Source organism: Phyllostomus hastatus, unplaced genomic scaffold (assembly GCF_019186645.2).
Source record: "Phyllostomus hastatus isolate PE091 unplaced genomic scaffold, TTU_PhHast_1.1 phas_contig_38, whole genome shotgun sequence".
NCBI classification, from domain to species: Eukaryota; Metazoa; Chordata; class Mammalia; order Chiroptera; family Phyllostomidae; genus Phyllostomus; species Phyllostomus hastatus.
In genome coordinates, this window is record NW_025333869.1 from 25,144,232 (window position 1) to 25,157,860 (window position 13,629).

General features: G+C 56.2%; 1 protein-coding gene across 1 annotated transcript in view; it reads right to left on the reverse strand.

Moving 5' to 3' along the window:
* Nucleotides 1-13,629, reverse strand: part of CDH23 (cadherin related 23) — a 412,088-nt gene that overhangs the window by 117,600 nt on the left and 280,859 nt on the right. Inside the window, exons 15-19 of the mRNA XM_045841835.1 lie at nt 12,731-12,968; nt 11,164-11,269; nt 8,317-8,444; nt 4,757-4,829; nt 2,764-2,880 (exon numbers count right to left, since the gene is read on the reverse strand). Of these exons, the coding sequence (XP_045697791.1) occupies nt 2,764-2,880; nt 4,757-4,829; nt 8,317-8,444; nt 11,164-11,269; nt 12,731-12,968 (662 nt within the window). The remainder of the gene's footprint in view (nt 1-2,763; nt 2,881-4,756; nt 4,830-8,316; nt 8,445-11,163; nt 11,270-12,730; nt 12,969-13,629) is intronic.

The window sequence follows — 13,629 nt, forward strand, 5'->3', positions numbered from 1 at the left end:
GAACTCAAGGGGGGAATGCTGGTGGGAGGTGGGGTGGAGGGGGATAAAGGGGAGAAAAAATGGGACAACTGTAATAGCATAACCAATAAAATATGCTAATGAAATAAACTACCAACTTGATGGCATTGAACATGGCAGCGGGAAGAGGTGCTGCTGCTGGTGATCCCAGCAGGTGTGCGCCAGTGCCCGCTGGCCTCAGCACACGGTGGTAGCTGGGCCACTTGCCACTCGCCTGGGCCATGGGGAAGTGCCTGTGCTGTGAGGACAGCGAGATTCAGGTCTGAATTTGGATCACAGCCCGTTCCAGGGCCTTGGGAAAGTGACTTAATTTCTTTGAGCGTCGGTTTTCTCATTTGCATGATGAAGATGAGTGTGCCTTTGTATCTGAGCTGTGGTGAGGATTCAATGACTGTAGGTGAAGCTCCCCACACTCAGAAGAGGCTTGTTTTCTTCTGTGAGAGTTCTCCAAGCCAGAGACTTTTTATCCCACTGCCTGAGCTGTGTGACCTGAGGCCAGTGGCTTCTCTGTGCTTGGTTTATCTATCGTGGAATAAGGGAGCTGCGCCAGATGGTGCTGGGACCCCTTCCACTGTCACATCGTCCTCCCCTCTATGCTGGCCTGCCCTTGGGCCTGTGCAGGGCCCAGAAGGGAGACAGGCTGAGGGTGGCCCTCCGGTGGGGGTGGGGGATGGGGCAGCGCAGGGGTAAGGCCTGGAACGAAAGCCTGGCCGAGGTCTGCCCACCTGGACGTGATCCTTGGTGGGGTGGTGTCGACTAATTGGCAGGGCGAGGGAGAAATTAATCTCTAAAAAGTTTTAAACATGAACTTGTTGGCATGATAGATGGCTCTTCTTGTCTGGGGAATTAGATCCAATTAAGGCCGCCTTTGTGAAGTGGGCTTGGCTAATGGGACCCAAGAGCTCAGAGGAAAATGCTTACACCTTTGGAACTGAAGGAGCAGCAGGAAAACGTCCTCGTCGTTACTGGAAGCCCTGGGGTGGAGGTGGGGTCCCCGGGTGGGGAGGAGGGGCGGGGCGCTGAAAGGTCAATGTGCCCGCCGCGGTACCTGGGGGGCGGCGTGAGACTCTGACGTGGCTTTTGACAATGAAGCAGTTCAAGTCTGCGCTCTGGAGTCAGCAGTTCAGGCTCTGCGAGCCCTCAGTCAAGTTACCTTCTCCTGTGCCTGGGTTTCCTCGTCTGGTAAACGGGGATAATGCTAGCATCTGCCTCACAGGGTGGTGAGGAAAGTGAAAAGGGATGATCTCGTCAGAGCTGACAACAGCGCTGAGCACCTGGCTAGTGCCCCTGCTCCTCCTCAGGGCCCCCCAAAAGTGGGGGTCCGCTGAGGGCGACGCTCCTGCGAGCGGACCCCCTCTGTTCTGTCAGAGGTGGAGAGACAGGCTGAGGGTGGCCCTCCGGTGTTCAGCCTTGGCACACATCAGCACAGCCGTCTGCTCCCCCAGCCCCCGGGAAAGGGATCAAAGGGACTGAAGGCAGACTTCGATCAGGAAGGCAGTGGTGACAGGAAGAGGTAGTGCCCCACCGGCCCCTGACCACCCCTGGCAGAGAGGGCAATGTTCGCCAAAGGATGCCGCTCCCTTCCCAGGCTAGAAAGATTGCTGCGAAGTAGCTGTTGGGCCACGGACTGTGTTCCGGCCTTCCTTGCATCTAGGCAGGACCATTACCTTGTTCTGGCCAATAGGATGTGGGCACAAATGATGTGCGTCGCCTCCAGGTCTGGCCCGTAAGCATCTCCTTACACAATGCTCCATGCTCCCTTTTCCCTCCTGCAGTGACCTTGGACCACTACACAGGAGGGACCTGGGTCCCAGAATCACCACGTGGAAGCCTGTCCCCTGAGCATGGCACTGGACGGCTGTAGAGTTAGAATTCCTGTTGTGTTGAGCCACTGAGATTCGGGGTTGGCTTGTCTGGCACCTGCAGCCCCTTACATCATGCAGAAGCAGGTACCGAGGTGTAGACACCCATGTGCCCGCTCAGCTGACTTAGAACTTGGAGGGCTGGGCCTTGTTTCACTCTGTCCTGCAGCCCGGCGCCCAGTGCAGCACTGGCAGACTCCCACTGGTATCTGAATGAACACATGAGTGTTCCTCTCCAGCTTCTGGATGAAAAGCCTGGGGTCTCTCACTGCTTCTTTCTGCCCCAATTCCCTCCCAGCTTCGAGGAGGAGCAAGAGCTGGAGGGCGACATACAGTGCAATGAAGAAAGGAGAGGTACACCTCTGCGCAGAGAGCCAGGGCTGTGGGCCCTGGGTGAGGAGAACAGAAGAATCATGATAACAACCTAATTGTGTTAGTGCTCCTATGTGAGGGACCGCTTTAGGACTGTCCCCTAAGTGACTCACTGGATTCTCACAATTGATCATCATCATTTTTAGGTGGGGAAACCGAGGCACACACACTGGCAGGGAGAGGAGTCAGGACTCAAGAACGAGGTCGCCAGCTGAGGGAGGGGACATGTAGGCTTGAAGAAAGGCGTCCCTGGAGAATGGCATGTGAAATGGGACACATTTTAAACATGACAAGACTTGTCACCCTTGAGAGGCATTTCTTAGTGGATAGATTTATGTTGGGATTTTTTTGAGGGGGTAGGATCAGTAATCTCACTTAAACGAACACTTCGGGGATGAAACCAGGCGCTGGAAGCTGGCTTGCTCGGAAATGCGGGCCCTGCAAGAGGGAGGCGGCCCCCAGCTGGGCACTGCCAGCTGCGGGCGCAGACACAGGGCCGGGCGGGGCTCACCTGAGCGGGCGCTGATCCGAAACAGGGAGGAGCCCTCCAAGGAGTAGATGATGGAGTCCTGGCCGTACTCCCGGGAGCCGTCCAGGTCCGTGGCGTTCAGGAACAGCACCGTGGCTCCTGCGGGGAGGCAAGGGGGGGCGGGGTGTGTGTGTGTGTGTGTGTGTGTGTGTGTGTGTGTGTGTGTGTGTGTGTGTGTGTGTGTGTGTGTGTGTGTGTGTGTGTGTGGCATCTGCTGCTCACTGCTGCCCCTCCCCCAGCCCTCCCTGCCTGGCTACCACTTAAATACACTCAGACTGACCAACTTTGACTTGGAGTTAAAAAGAAACAAAGCTCCATATTAAATTATTCTACCTTTATTATATTCAATTTTGGTCTCATCTTGTTCACAAGGGGAATTTATAAGGGGTTTTATTTTGTATTTAATGTTCAGCTGATGTCCTCACCTTCATTTCTTTCTCTGTGGGATCCTGGGTCAGGGAATCGGCCTTTCCAGCTGCCCTGGCCAGACCCCGAGAACAGCTAGTCCTGTGGCTGAGCCGGCCAGGGCTCCCGGCGCCCTCCTGCCACCCAGCCACCAGTTCTGGTGGAGCGGCGGGGAGGTTCAGCGTTCAGGTCTCTAGAGTCACTACAGCCAGGCTGGAGTCCGGCAGGATCTCTGACAAGTGCCCTGACCTATCTGAGCCTCAGCCTCTCACTCCGTACGATGGGTCTAACTATGGAGCCCGTTTGTGGGGCTGCTGGTGAGGACCCGGCGGATGAAGAAAGCATGCAGGGTGCAGGCTGTGGTTACCACTGTGCTGAGGAGTCAGCCGTCCCCGGGGGCATAAGGGGCCAGGCAGCGTGCTGTGGCACAGGGGGTCATTCTGACCCCTTCCAGGTAGCTGTGGGGCCTCTGATTTGACCTCCTGTCCTTGGCAGGAGGACAGATAGATGGGCCCTGACACTTCACTTTATCTGAGCATATTCAACTTTGAAGAGGATTAAGTGCTATGACGGAGGCTTCTCCTTGGCAGAATCTCTGGGATGGTGGAAATGCAGGGGACCGCTTCAGCAGTGACATTCCTCAGGGGATACCTGAGTCAGGACAGGGAAGGGTAGAGTGGGCACGGTCTGGCACCCACCCAGCAAATCACCAGACACTGGGGAGGTGCCAGGAGGCTCTCTGCAGAAGGCTCAGGGTGCCGAGGAAGGTTGCCCTCCAGCTGCCCCTGACACGGCTGTCCCTGACTCCTGCAGCTGTTCCTGACTCCTCCAGCTGTCCTTGACTCCTGCAGCTGTCCCTGACTCCTGCAGCTGTTCCTGACTCCTCCAGCTGTCCCTGACATGGCTGTTCCTGATTTCTTCAGCTGTTCCTGACTCCTCCAGCTGTTCCTGACTCCTGCAGCTGTTCCAGATTCTGTCAGATGTTCCTGTCTCTTCCAGCTGTCCCCTGAGTCTAGCTGACCCTGACTCTTCCAGCTCTTCCTGACTCTTCTAGCTGCCACAGGAATTCCTGACATTCTCCCTACAGAATGTCCATTCTGGGTGAAATGATGAAGCTGCCAGCCTGGATCCCGCATGTGGGTCTAATGACCCTGGGTCTGCAAGCTGAGCCCTGGCACCTTAGATGTGTCCTCACGTTGGATCACACGCTACCCTCCAAGGTCACCTGTTTGACCATCATGGCCCATAGACCTTCCCATAGCCTTATAATCCCAGAACTCTCTGCACACGTTTGCTTCACTAAGGCTGTTGAATTAATCGCCTGTCATTATTGTTTCCCCTGCTAGACTAAAGCTGCAAAGCAGCAGAGACCAAGTGCCTAGCAGAGCATCTGCACACAGTAGGTGCTCTGCAAGTAACTGTTGGCTGGCAGATAACGGGACATGTCAAAGGCTCCCCTCACTGGTCATGAGGAACAGACAGGCAGGGCCATTGTCCTCCTGCATCTGTGTGTGACATCAGGTCTGCATGCTATGGGAGCCGCCCCCCTACCCCCCGCCTGGGCTCGTACCTGCCATGATGCTCTCCACCACGGAGACGAAGTAGGCAGGCTTGCTGAAGGTGGGAGGGTTGTCATTCTCGTCCTGGAAGGGAGACAGACAGGTGGCAGGAGCCAGGGGGGCCATCAGGGGCTGGTCAGCTGTCCCGGGCTGGCACCAGGGCGAGGCTGGGAATGGCTGACGCTGAGGCACCCTGGCCCCACTGCATGACCGGAGCCAGGTCGGGTGTCACGTGGGGGCCAGGCCCTTGGCTAGGCTATAGTTCAAGGCCCTGGGGAAATATGTGGGGCTGGGAAGGGATGGTGAGAACTGGGGAGATGGAGGAAGAAGGCAGAAGTTGCAACTGCCTAAAGCTCCCAGCTCCCCAGGTCTCTGGTCGGCCTTCCAGGTGAGTGCCGAGCTCACTCCAGGTCCCCCACCTCTAGCTCGCCGGCCCCCATGATGGCTGTGCCCACCGTGCCTTCTCCCCCAGCTCTGCCAAGATGATGGTGGAGAGCTCTAGGGACCCGCCTGGAAATGAAGGGAGAAAGGAGTGGCGCAACCCAGAAGACACTGACGCACGCGGGCAGGGGCAGGTGGTTTCCAGCCCGCCCTCCCGGCCCCACTGCGCATACACAAACACGGTTCCACCATCCCCGGCAGATCCCAGCCCAGGACTACCGCCTTCCCTTCTGAAGCAATCCCTCCTCCGCCAGCCTCCACCAATGGCCAGGTGAGAGCGAGAGTGGGCCAGGGGCTGGGGCTGGGCTGAGGCGCCGAACAAGTGGGGGTGGGGGGGTGCCCAGCTGCCGCCTCTGTCTCCTCCTGCTCCTCCACACCCATCTCTCTCCACTATCAGGGGAGACTTTCCTACCCTTTAAGTGTCTCATCCCCATCCAGTGCCTTTTGCAATTACTCAACAAGAATTCATCCCTGTTCCCCTCTTGGAGAAAGCTTCCCTGCACGCCCCCCTTCCCCTGACTCAGAGCCCTCTCCCCATTCCTCACAAGCCCAGTACAAATACAGTCTCCCAGGGCCTCATTTGCCCCGGAACTGGAGCTCCTAAGAGGAAAACTCCTGTAGCAAACCCCTCTTGCTGGAGTAACTTCTGGCTGAACCAACATGAAAGTGAGGGAGGCATGATATCTGGCAGTCCACCCCTTGGGAGGGTAGAGATCCCATCCCACTGGGACTGTGAGTGCCAGGGAGGGAACGCTCTTCCTTCCCCATCTGGTCCCCGGCTCTGGGCTGCACACTGGCCGATGCTGACCTATCTGTCCCCCCAGTCTCAGTGAGCTGGCTGTGGGAGGGCTCGCCGGTTATCTAATGCCCCAGGGTCGTCTAATGCCCCAACGGCCTGCCTGGGTGTCCCCCGGTGCGGCACAAGTGCCCCATATTGTGCCGATTTAAGCCTTCTGCTTGGCTGCACGAAACGGCACCGAGAATGTCAGTGACAGAGCATGAGCCAGAAACTTATTAGCGGTGATATTTCCCCGGATCCTGGCGCTGCATTTGCTATTAGTTCTAATTCAGTGGCTCCCTCTACAAAAGCTTATTGTCCCCTAATGGGAAATCTACAAACCGAGTTTGACTTCTTTATTAAAAACCAACAAGCAGTGGATGAAAAGGAATCACCTGGCCCCTCTCACACACCCCTCCTTCTTCCAGAACCCTGTCGCTTTGATCTGACTCTCCCCACCCCCACCCTGTCCAGGAAGAGCTGCCGTCAACTGCGTGGTGAGGGAGGAGGCAGCTTAGATAAGCGACAGCTACTTAAAAATCACCCACGTGCAAAATCAACCCAAAGGCGCTGACCTTTTCAAGTACGGTCCTAAGACACAAGTGGCTACACCATCCAAAAGTGCTGCTGGAGAGGCTCTGCTCACGCACGGCCAAGGGGCACCTGTCTGTGCTGCCAGACCCTCCTCCTGCCAGGGGGCCAGAGAAGACCCAGAGGGAGCGTGCGGAGCCTCTTCTGACCCTCAGGACAGCTTTCAGGGAATGTGGTCAGTGATGTTGTAACAACTATGGATGCTGTCACGTGGGTACTGGACTCACTGGGGCGATCACCTCGTAAGTTACATAGATGTCTACAAGGGGTGTCCAACTTGCGGCCCGCGGGCCACAGTTGGCCCAGGATGGCTGTGAATGTGGCCCAACACAAAATCGTAAGTTTACCTAAAACCTGTTTTTTGCTCATCAGTTGTCATTAGTGTTTGTGTATTTAATGTGTAGCCCAAGACAACTCTTCTTCTTCCCGTGTGGCCCAGAGACGCCAAAAGACTGGAACCCCTAACATAGATTACTAATCTCTATGTTGTACACCCAAAACCCATGTATTATTGTAGGTCAACTGTGACAGAAAAATGAATCTATAAAGAACACCAGGACATGGCTATGACTGGCAGGGAGCACTTGCCACCTCCTGGTGGGACCCCAGGGCTTCCCAGCGGAGGCTGCAGGCTGACGGCAGGGGGCGTTCAGGCTTCTGTGGCCCTGCTCTCCCCGCCCTGCGCTGCCGCTGCCTGAGGCCCGACTGCCAGACGGAAGCCCGGGCTCCCTGCCCTTCCCTCTGCGGGATCTGGTTCCGCACTGCCTCGACCGCCCAGGCCACCCCTAAATCCTGCTCCCACGTGCTTCACCTCGACTTCTCCATCACTGCCAGCCCCGTCCTATCCTGCAATCAAGTAGGGTCCCCTGCCCAGACGAGGGCCTTTCCACTTGGGAGCTGGCCCTGGAGCCTCAGCCTCAGGTGGGGAGGACGAGGCTTGTCAGAGCTGAGTGTCGGGCACACCAGGCGCTGCCAGCAGAGCCAGCCAGGACAGGAAGGTTGCCCGGCAGGCCCGCTGTGGGTGAGATGCTTTCCTGAGCACACGTCAGATCACAGCACGTCTCTTAACCTGACACTCTGATCCAATCCTCCCAGAATCGGTAATGTGCTAACTCTCCATCAACACGTGCTCGCCACCGCCTGCAGGCAGCAGCCTTTACGGAATGGGGGCATTATGCGTGTGTGTGTGCAGTGTTAGAGGGTCTCCAGGGAAAGGCCTGTTGTCACCACTGTCTCGTTCCCGGGCTGGCTGGGGGAGCTGCGAGGGGCCAGCGAACCGCTGTGGAGATAGATTCAGAGACTGATCATTTCAGGTGTGAAAAGCACTAAAGTGTGCATGATATTCATGTCAGACAAGCTGTGGTTTGGTTTCAGGCCCCTTGAGAGCTTCAGAGGAGTAGAAAAAGGACGTGAAAAAGAAAGAGGGAGACAGAGAGAAAATGGGGGCGGGAGAGAAGATGGCCTTCCAGGAATTCCCTCGGACTTCACAGAATGTGGCTATAAATGAGGGAACCCCGTGACATTTCCTCCCAGCACCTGTCCCCCCAAGAGGGTGTCCTGAGGCCCTTGAACGAAGTTAGAGCAGGAAAGTTAGGCTCTTCTTACATTCCAGGACGCGGGCTTCCCCTGGCCAAGCAGCTGGGTTTGCTAGGGCAGCTTTGGGAAGCCCCTGAGTCGTGGGACAGTCCAGGATCTGGGCACACAGGGTTCAGGCAGAGCCCCTCACACCCTGGGGAGCACCTACCACCCCTGGGTACTTACAAACACCTCGATGGTGACGGGGACAGTACTGTTCAGAGGCGGGTTGCCAGCGTCCTTGGCCATGACCGTCAGATAAATCAGTCCATTGGGTATCTGTTCATAATCCAGGGGGCGGCTCACACTGATCACTGAAATGACAGGAACAGGCCCCCAGGGCCCCCGTAAGCAGGCCTCAGACCCCCACCCAGCCAGGGCTTCCCTTGGGGCAGAGAGGGAACAGCAAGCATCACTGGGCAAGCTCTGCCTTGTTTTCCCCTCCTGCCTCTGAACTCCTGGAGTTTCATAAACTTGGCCCAGGTGCACTGACTGCCCGACGTGTGCCAGGCCCAGTGCTGAGTCGCCAGGTGTAACTACTCTGGTGGTAAAGTAAGCCCGACTTACAGATGGAGAAAGCAAGGTCAGAGAGGTTTGGTAACTTAACCAAAGACACACAGCTAGGAACACAACAGAGCCAGAATTTGAGCCCAGGTTCGTCTGAATCCAGAGTCCAGGCTTTTCCCTGGTAGGCATTACTCCTACTTGTCTGTCTGTCTGTCTGTCTGTCTCACCCGCTCACCTGACTCCCCATCAGCCTGAAGACAGGGTCCTGCCCCAGGCTCTCGACTCCCGTCCCTGGTACTGCTCCTGACACCCTCACAATAAGCAGCTCGCCCACTTATTGCCCAGTGTTGGGGTTGCCTGGGGCGGGGCAGACGGAGGGGTACAGAGGCAGCTCCCTCCCCGGTCTCCTCTGGTCCCGTCTGTTCCTCTCGTTGCCTTTATCCCCATTTCTCTTCTCTCTCTCCCTCCCCGATTTATCCTTCAGGCTCTTCATGCTTGTCCAGTGGCCGCTCTGGGCACTGTTTAGACCCCTAGGGAGGACACTCAGGGGGTGGTGTTGCAGGTTTTACCCTCAGCAGAACTCTGCTAGAAGGTGGGTGAAGACCCCGAACACCAAGGGCGGACAGAAGTGGAGAGGCGGGATCTGGGTGGGGGGGGGGGGGCAGAGCTCAAGCAACTGCTTTGGCCCGCCACCCCACCCCCACCTCCCCGCACAGCCTGAATTCTGGCCCCGAATACCCTTTTGTGCTAAGCCACTGATCTCAGTTTGGGATGGGAAGGCATGTTGGCTCGGGAGTGGGGGCATGGGTAGTCTGCAAAGGCACTGCAACAATATTAAATTGCTACTTTCTATTTGGAAAACAGAAATCAAATTATTGCTTCAGTAATATAAAACCTAAGGGAGGTCCTTCCAGCTGAGAGGGAGGTGAGGTGTGAGGGTGGGTGGAGACGTGAAACTGTCACATTCTTTAAGGGGGCAGATTTGATAGAGAACATCAGGCTGCAGCCTCCGGAGCCAGGACTAACTTATATGATTGCGTTTCTCTGACAGAACTGTGGGGTGGGAGGAGGAGTGAGCACGGGACGTGGAGTCATCCAGTGCTCGCCCCTTCTGCCTCGGGGGCACCTGACACACCTCTCCAAGCATTAGGGAAACTTCCTGGAAGAGGAGATATCCAAAGGAGCCCTTGAAGCTAGATAGAGGTTACAGGGAGGCAGAGCAAAAGGAACGGACTCTGCAGAGACATGGAAGTGACCACTGCAAAGGGACAGGGTGGCGAGGGGTTGGAAGATGCTGGATTCTGGTGGTGGGTGGGGATGTGCTGAAAGACAAGGCTGGAGAGGCAACCAAGAGCCAGATCACAGGGGCCTCTCTGCACTGCTTCGCTGTGTGACCTGGGGCAGCTGTTCTCTTTCTCTGAGCCCGTTGCTTCAACTGAAAAAAAGGGGGTCTTTTGGGATCTTGGAGTTTGAGGTTGCCGCTGCCATTCCCTTCATGGGCTGTAGGGACCAGGACTCACAGCAGGGCAGGGTCCACAGTGTGGAACTGCTCCTGGGCCAGGCAGGGAAGGGCTGAGGTCTGGGAAGGGCAGGAGGTGGCTGTGGTGTGCCCGCAGGATGGGGAAACTTGGCTAATGAGCCTGCGCCCCCACCCCGATCTGCCGGGGAAGACTTGGTGAGGAGTAGGCGTCCACCAGACCGAGGGAACAGCAGATGCCTGGCTGGCCATGGGCCTAAGACCGGAGAGAGATATGGCTGATGTGAGACACACAAGGGGGGGACCCCAAAAACCCTGAATTTATTTATAAAAAACTGTGTATTTATTTTTACATGTTTAAACTTCAGTCACCTTCCCAGTACTCTCTATTTGATGAACACACCTATTGAGACTTTTTCCCACTACTCAAAGCAGTTTTGAACTCGTTAATTTTGATCAACGACTGTCCTTTTAGTGCTTCTGCTGTTTTTTGTTTCATATCTTCCACATTGGCAAAATGTTTCCCTTTGAGGACTTTTTTCATCAGGGAAAACAAAACAGAAAATGTCACTTGGGGTGAGACTGGGTGAATAGGGAGGGTGGGGCACAGGGGCCATGCCATTCTTGGTCAAACACTGCTGGACACTCAGTGTGGTGTGGGCAGGTGTGTTTGTAAATCACCCACCACGAAATGGGCAAACACACTGAAGGAGTCTTAAAAAAATCCACTGAAGCCAAACGCAGCCTCTCACAACAATACCAGCTAGTGCACCGATCCAGATGGGCTCCTAGAACACTCACTTAGTGATGGAAGCCTGTACTACAAGGGGCTCACGCTCCAGAAGATAACTTTGTTTTTTGGGGGTTCCCCCTATAGATCTTGATCGTACGGAAGGGTGACCCCGTGCCACAGGAGCTGTGGGGAAATTTCCCAGTGCTCCAGGGTGTCTGGGAGACAGAAGGGCCTTCTCCTTAGTGAATGAGAAACCCCACTCCTGCCTGCCAACCCTCCTCCTCCTACTGGGCCCCCAGCCCTGCCCCCCACCTACCTCCATAGCCCTCATACACGCTGATGTCGAAGTAGCTGCCAAAGGCAGAGGCGTAGACGATGCTATAGGTGATCTGGTTGTTGGGCGGAGAGTCTTCATCTGTCGCCTGGAAGAGGATGGACAGGGCCCTGTGAGCCCTTAGTGGCCGGGACCAAAAGAAGGTGGGTCACAGGGAGGGCTGGTTCCTCTCGGCACCCCCTTTTTGGTGTCTCCTCCTTGCCTTTCTGGCTCCCAGCAGACACCTGTCATGTTGGGGTGTGGAGCTACCCTGGGGAAGCTAGAGGGCAGGCTGGCGGCCTGGGGAGAAGAGGAAAAGGCCAGGCCGCCCCCAGGGGATGGACAGGGTCTCCACCATCCCTGGCATGACCATCTCCCAGCCCCTTTGGCCCCAGCTTGCATATCCCACCCACAGGGGCCTTCCCTGATCTCCAGACTGGGGTAGAGCCCCGTGCTCTGCACCCCATCTGCTCCCCCCAACTCCTTGTTTAATTTCTGCCTGCCTTGCTCAGATTGGTCATTCTCTGCTTGCAGGAATCTTGTATCTCTGGATTGCGACTGCATACGCAGAGTCTAGCATGGGGTTTGGATGCGCTGCTGTTTGGACTAATAAACACATGTTGCATGAATGCTAGGAGGGAAGAAGGCACTGGAATGGGGTCAGATCCTTCTTCCCCTTGACTGTCTTCCGGTGTGGCTGCATTAAGTAGCTTCTTTGCAGATGTCTGACTGCAGAGACCCTAAGGGGTGCCCCCCCACCCCACTCGGGGTGCAACAGGAGCTGAGTGGGTGGGGAGGAGAGGGAGAGCGGGGTCCTGTGGAGAGCCATGGCTGATGTCAGGTGCACACGTGGTCCTGCTTTCTGTGTGTCCGCCTTGCCCACCTCCTCCACCTTGCTTCAGAAACAAGTTCTAAATGGAGGCTCTGGGTACAGTCACCACGGGTGGGCCGAGTGAGGAAGGGACGTGAAAACATTGAGACGACTCATGGTCGGACATCCTCGGAACGTGGTGGGAACTCCCTGCAGGGGGACTTGGAGTGCGGAGTCCTGAGCTCTAGCCATGTCTCTCCTACTCTGCCGATTCCCGTGCCTTCTGGGGCCTGCCACTTCCCACCTGTTCCTCTTCTTGCGAGTGGGTTGCACCCGTGGTGTCTGGCTCCTGCCAGCTACAGCAGTTCCTGGTTCTAAGCAGCCTCTTAGGGGCTTGGATGGGGGCCCTTACACAAGAAACTGCTCAGCACATGCCAAGGGAGAGGAGGAGGGTGTCCTTTTGCTGAATGGTGACCTGGAATGTCACAGACAGACATTAAGCTGAGACAGACACTGGCTGCCCTTGGTAACCAAGGACACAGGTGATGCTACGAGGAAGCCCCACACAGACCGAGAGTGTGACCCCCAAATCTGGCTAGATTTCTTTGCGGACGGGAGGTTGGCCTCTCTTGCAGCGGCTTCCCAAAGGAGTAGTCAAGAAGAAGGAGGAGAGAAGGATAAGGTGAATGGCAGCGGGTTGCCTTGGGCAGTGTGGACATTGTCGCAGTGAGAGGAACGGGAGGGAGCCCCAAGTCTTACCCGGAGCCGCACCAGCTGTGTGACAGAAGGCTCGTTCTCTCTCAGGGCGCCCACGTAGGCGTCCTTCTGGAAGGTGGGCACGTTGTCGTTGACGTCCAGCACGTTGATCCTGACTCGGCCTGTGGTCTCCTCACCGCCCCCATCCCGGGCGATGACCGTCAAGGTGAAGCGCTGGATGAGCTCATAGTCCAGCTTGGCGATCAGCATGATCAGCCCGGTGTCCTTGTCCAGAGAGAATCTGCGTTGGGTGAGGAGGAGGAAGGGAAGGAGCGCCCTGGTGTAAAGTAGCCCATGGACAGGGTCCGCGTTCGCCAGCCTGCCCTTGCCCGCAGTGATAGATAGACGCAAGCACGCAAATGAAGCCTGACGTCTGCCTTCGTTTCCACTCGCCGTTATTGAGAAGAGCATCCATTTCTCATGGGGGATCGGGTGGGAGGGGGTGGGCAGGAAGCAGGAGCGTGTGGGAGGTGAAGCGGTCAGGCATGGAAAGGACAGGCGTGGCCAACTCTCTCAGAGAGGAGGCCCAGGGAGAACGACCCTGCTTTGCTGTGAGCAGGAGCTCCTGCCTCCCGGCCAGGTGGGTGTCAGGCAGCTGTGACGGTCGGGATCCCTGTAACTGACGCTGCACAAATACAACCGCATGCCAACAAATTGGACAGTGCGGAAGAAATGGACATGTAAAATCTACCAAGACTGGATTGAGAAGAAACAGAAAATCTGGATAAATAAACTACTAACAAAGTTGAATCAGTAGTCACAGACCTCCCAACAAACAAAAGTCGAGGACCAGACAGCCTCACCGGTAAATTCCACCGAACGTTCAAAGAAGAATTAACACCAATCCTCCTCAAACTCTTCCAGGGTTAGAACAGGAGGGAACACTTACAAGCCCAGTTTAT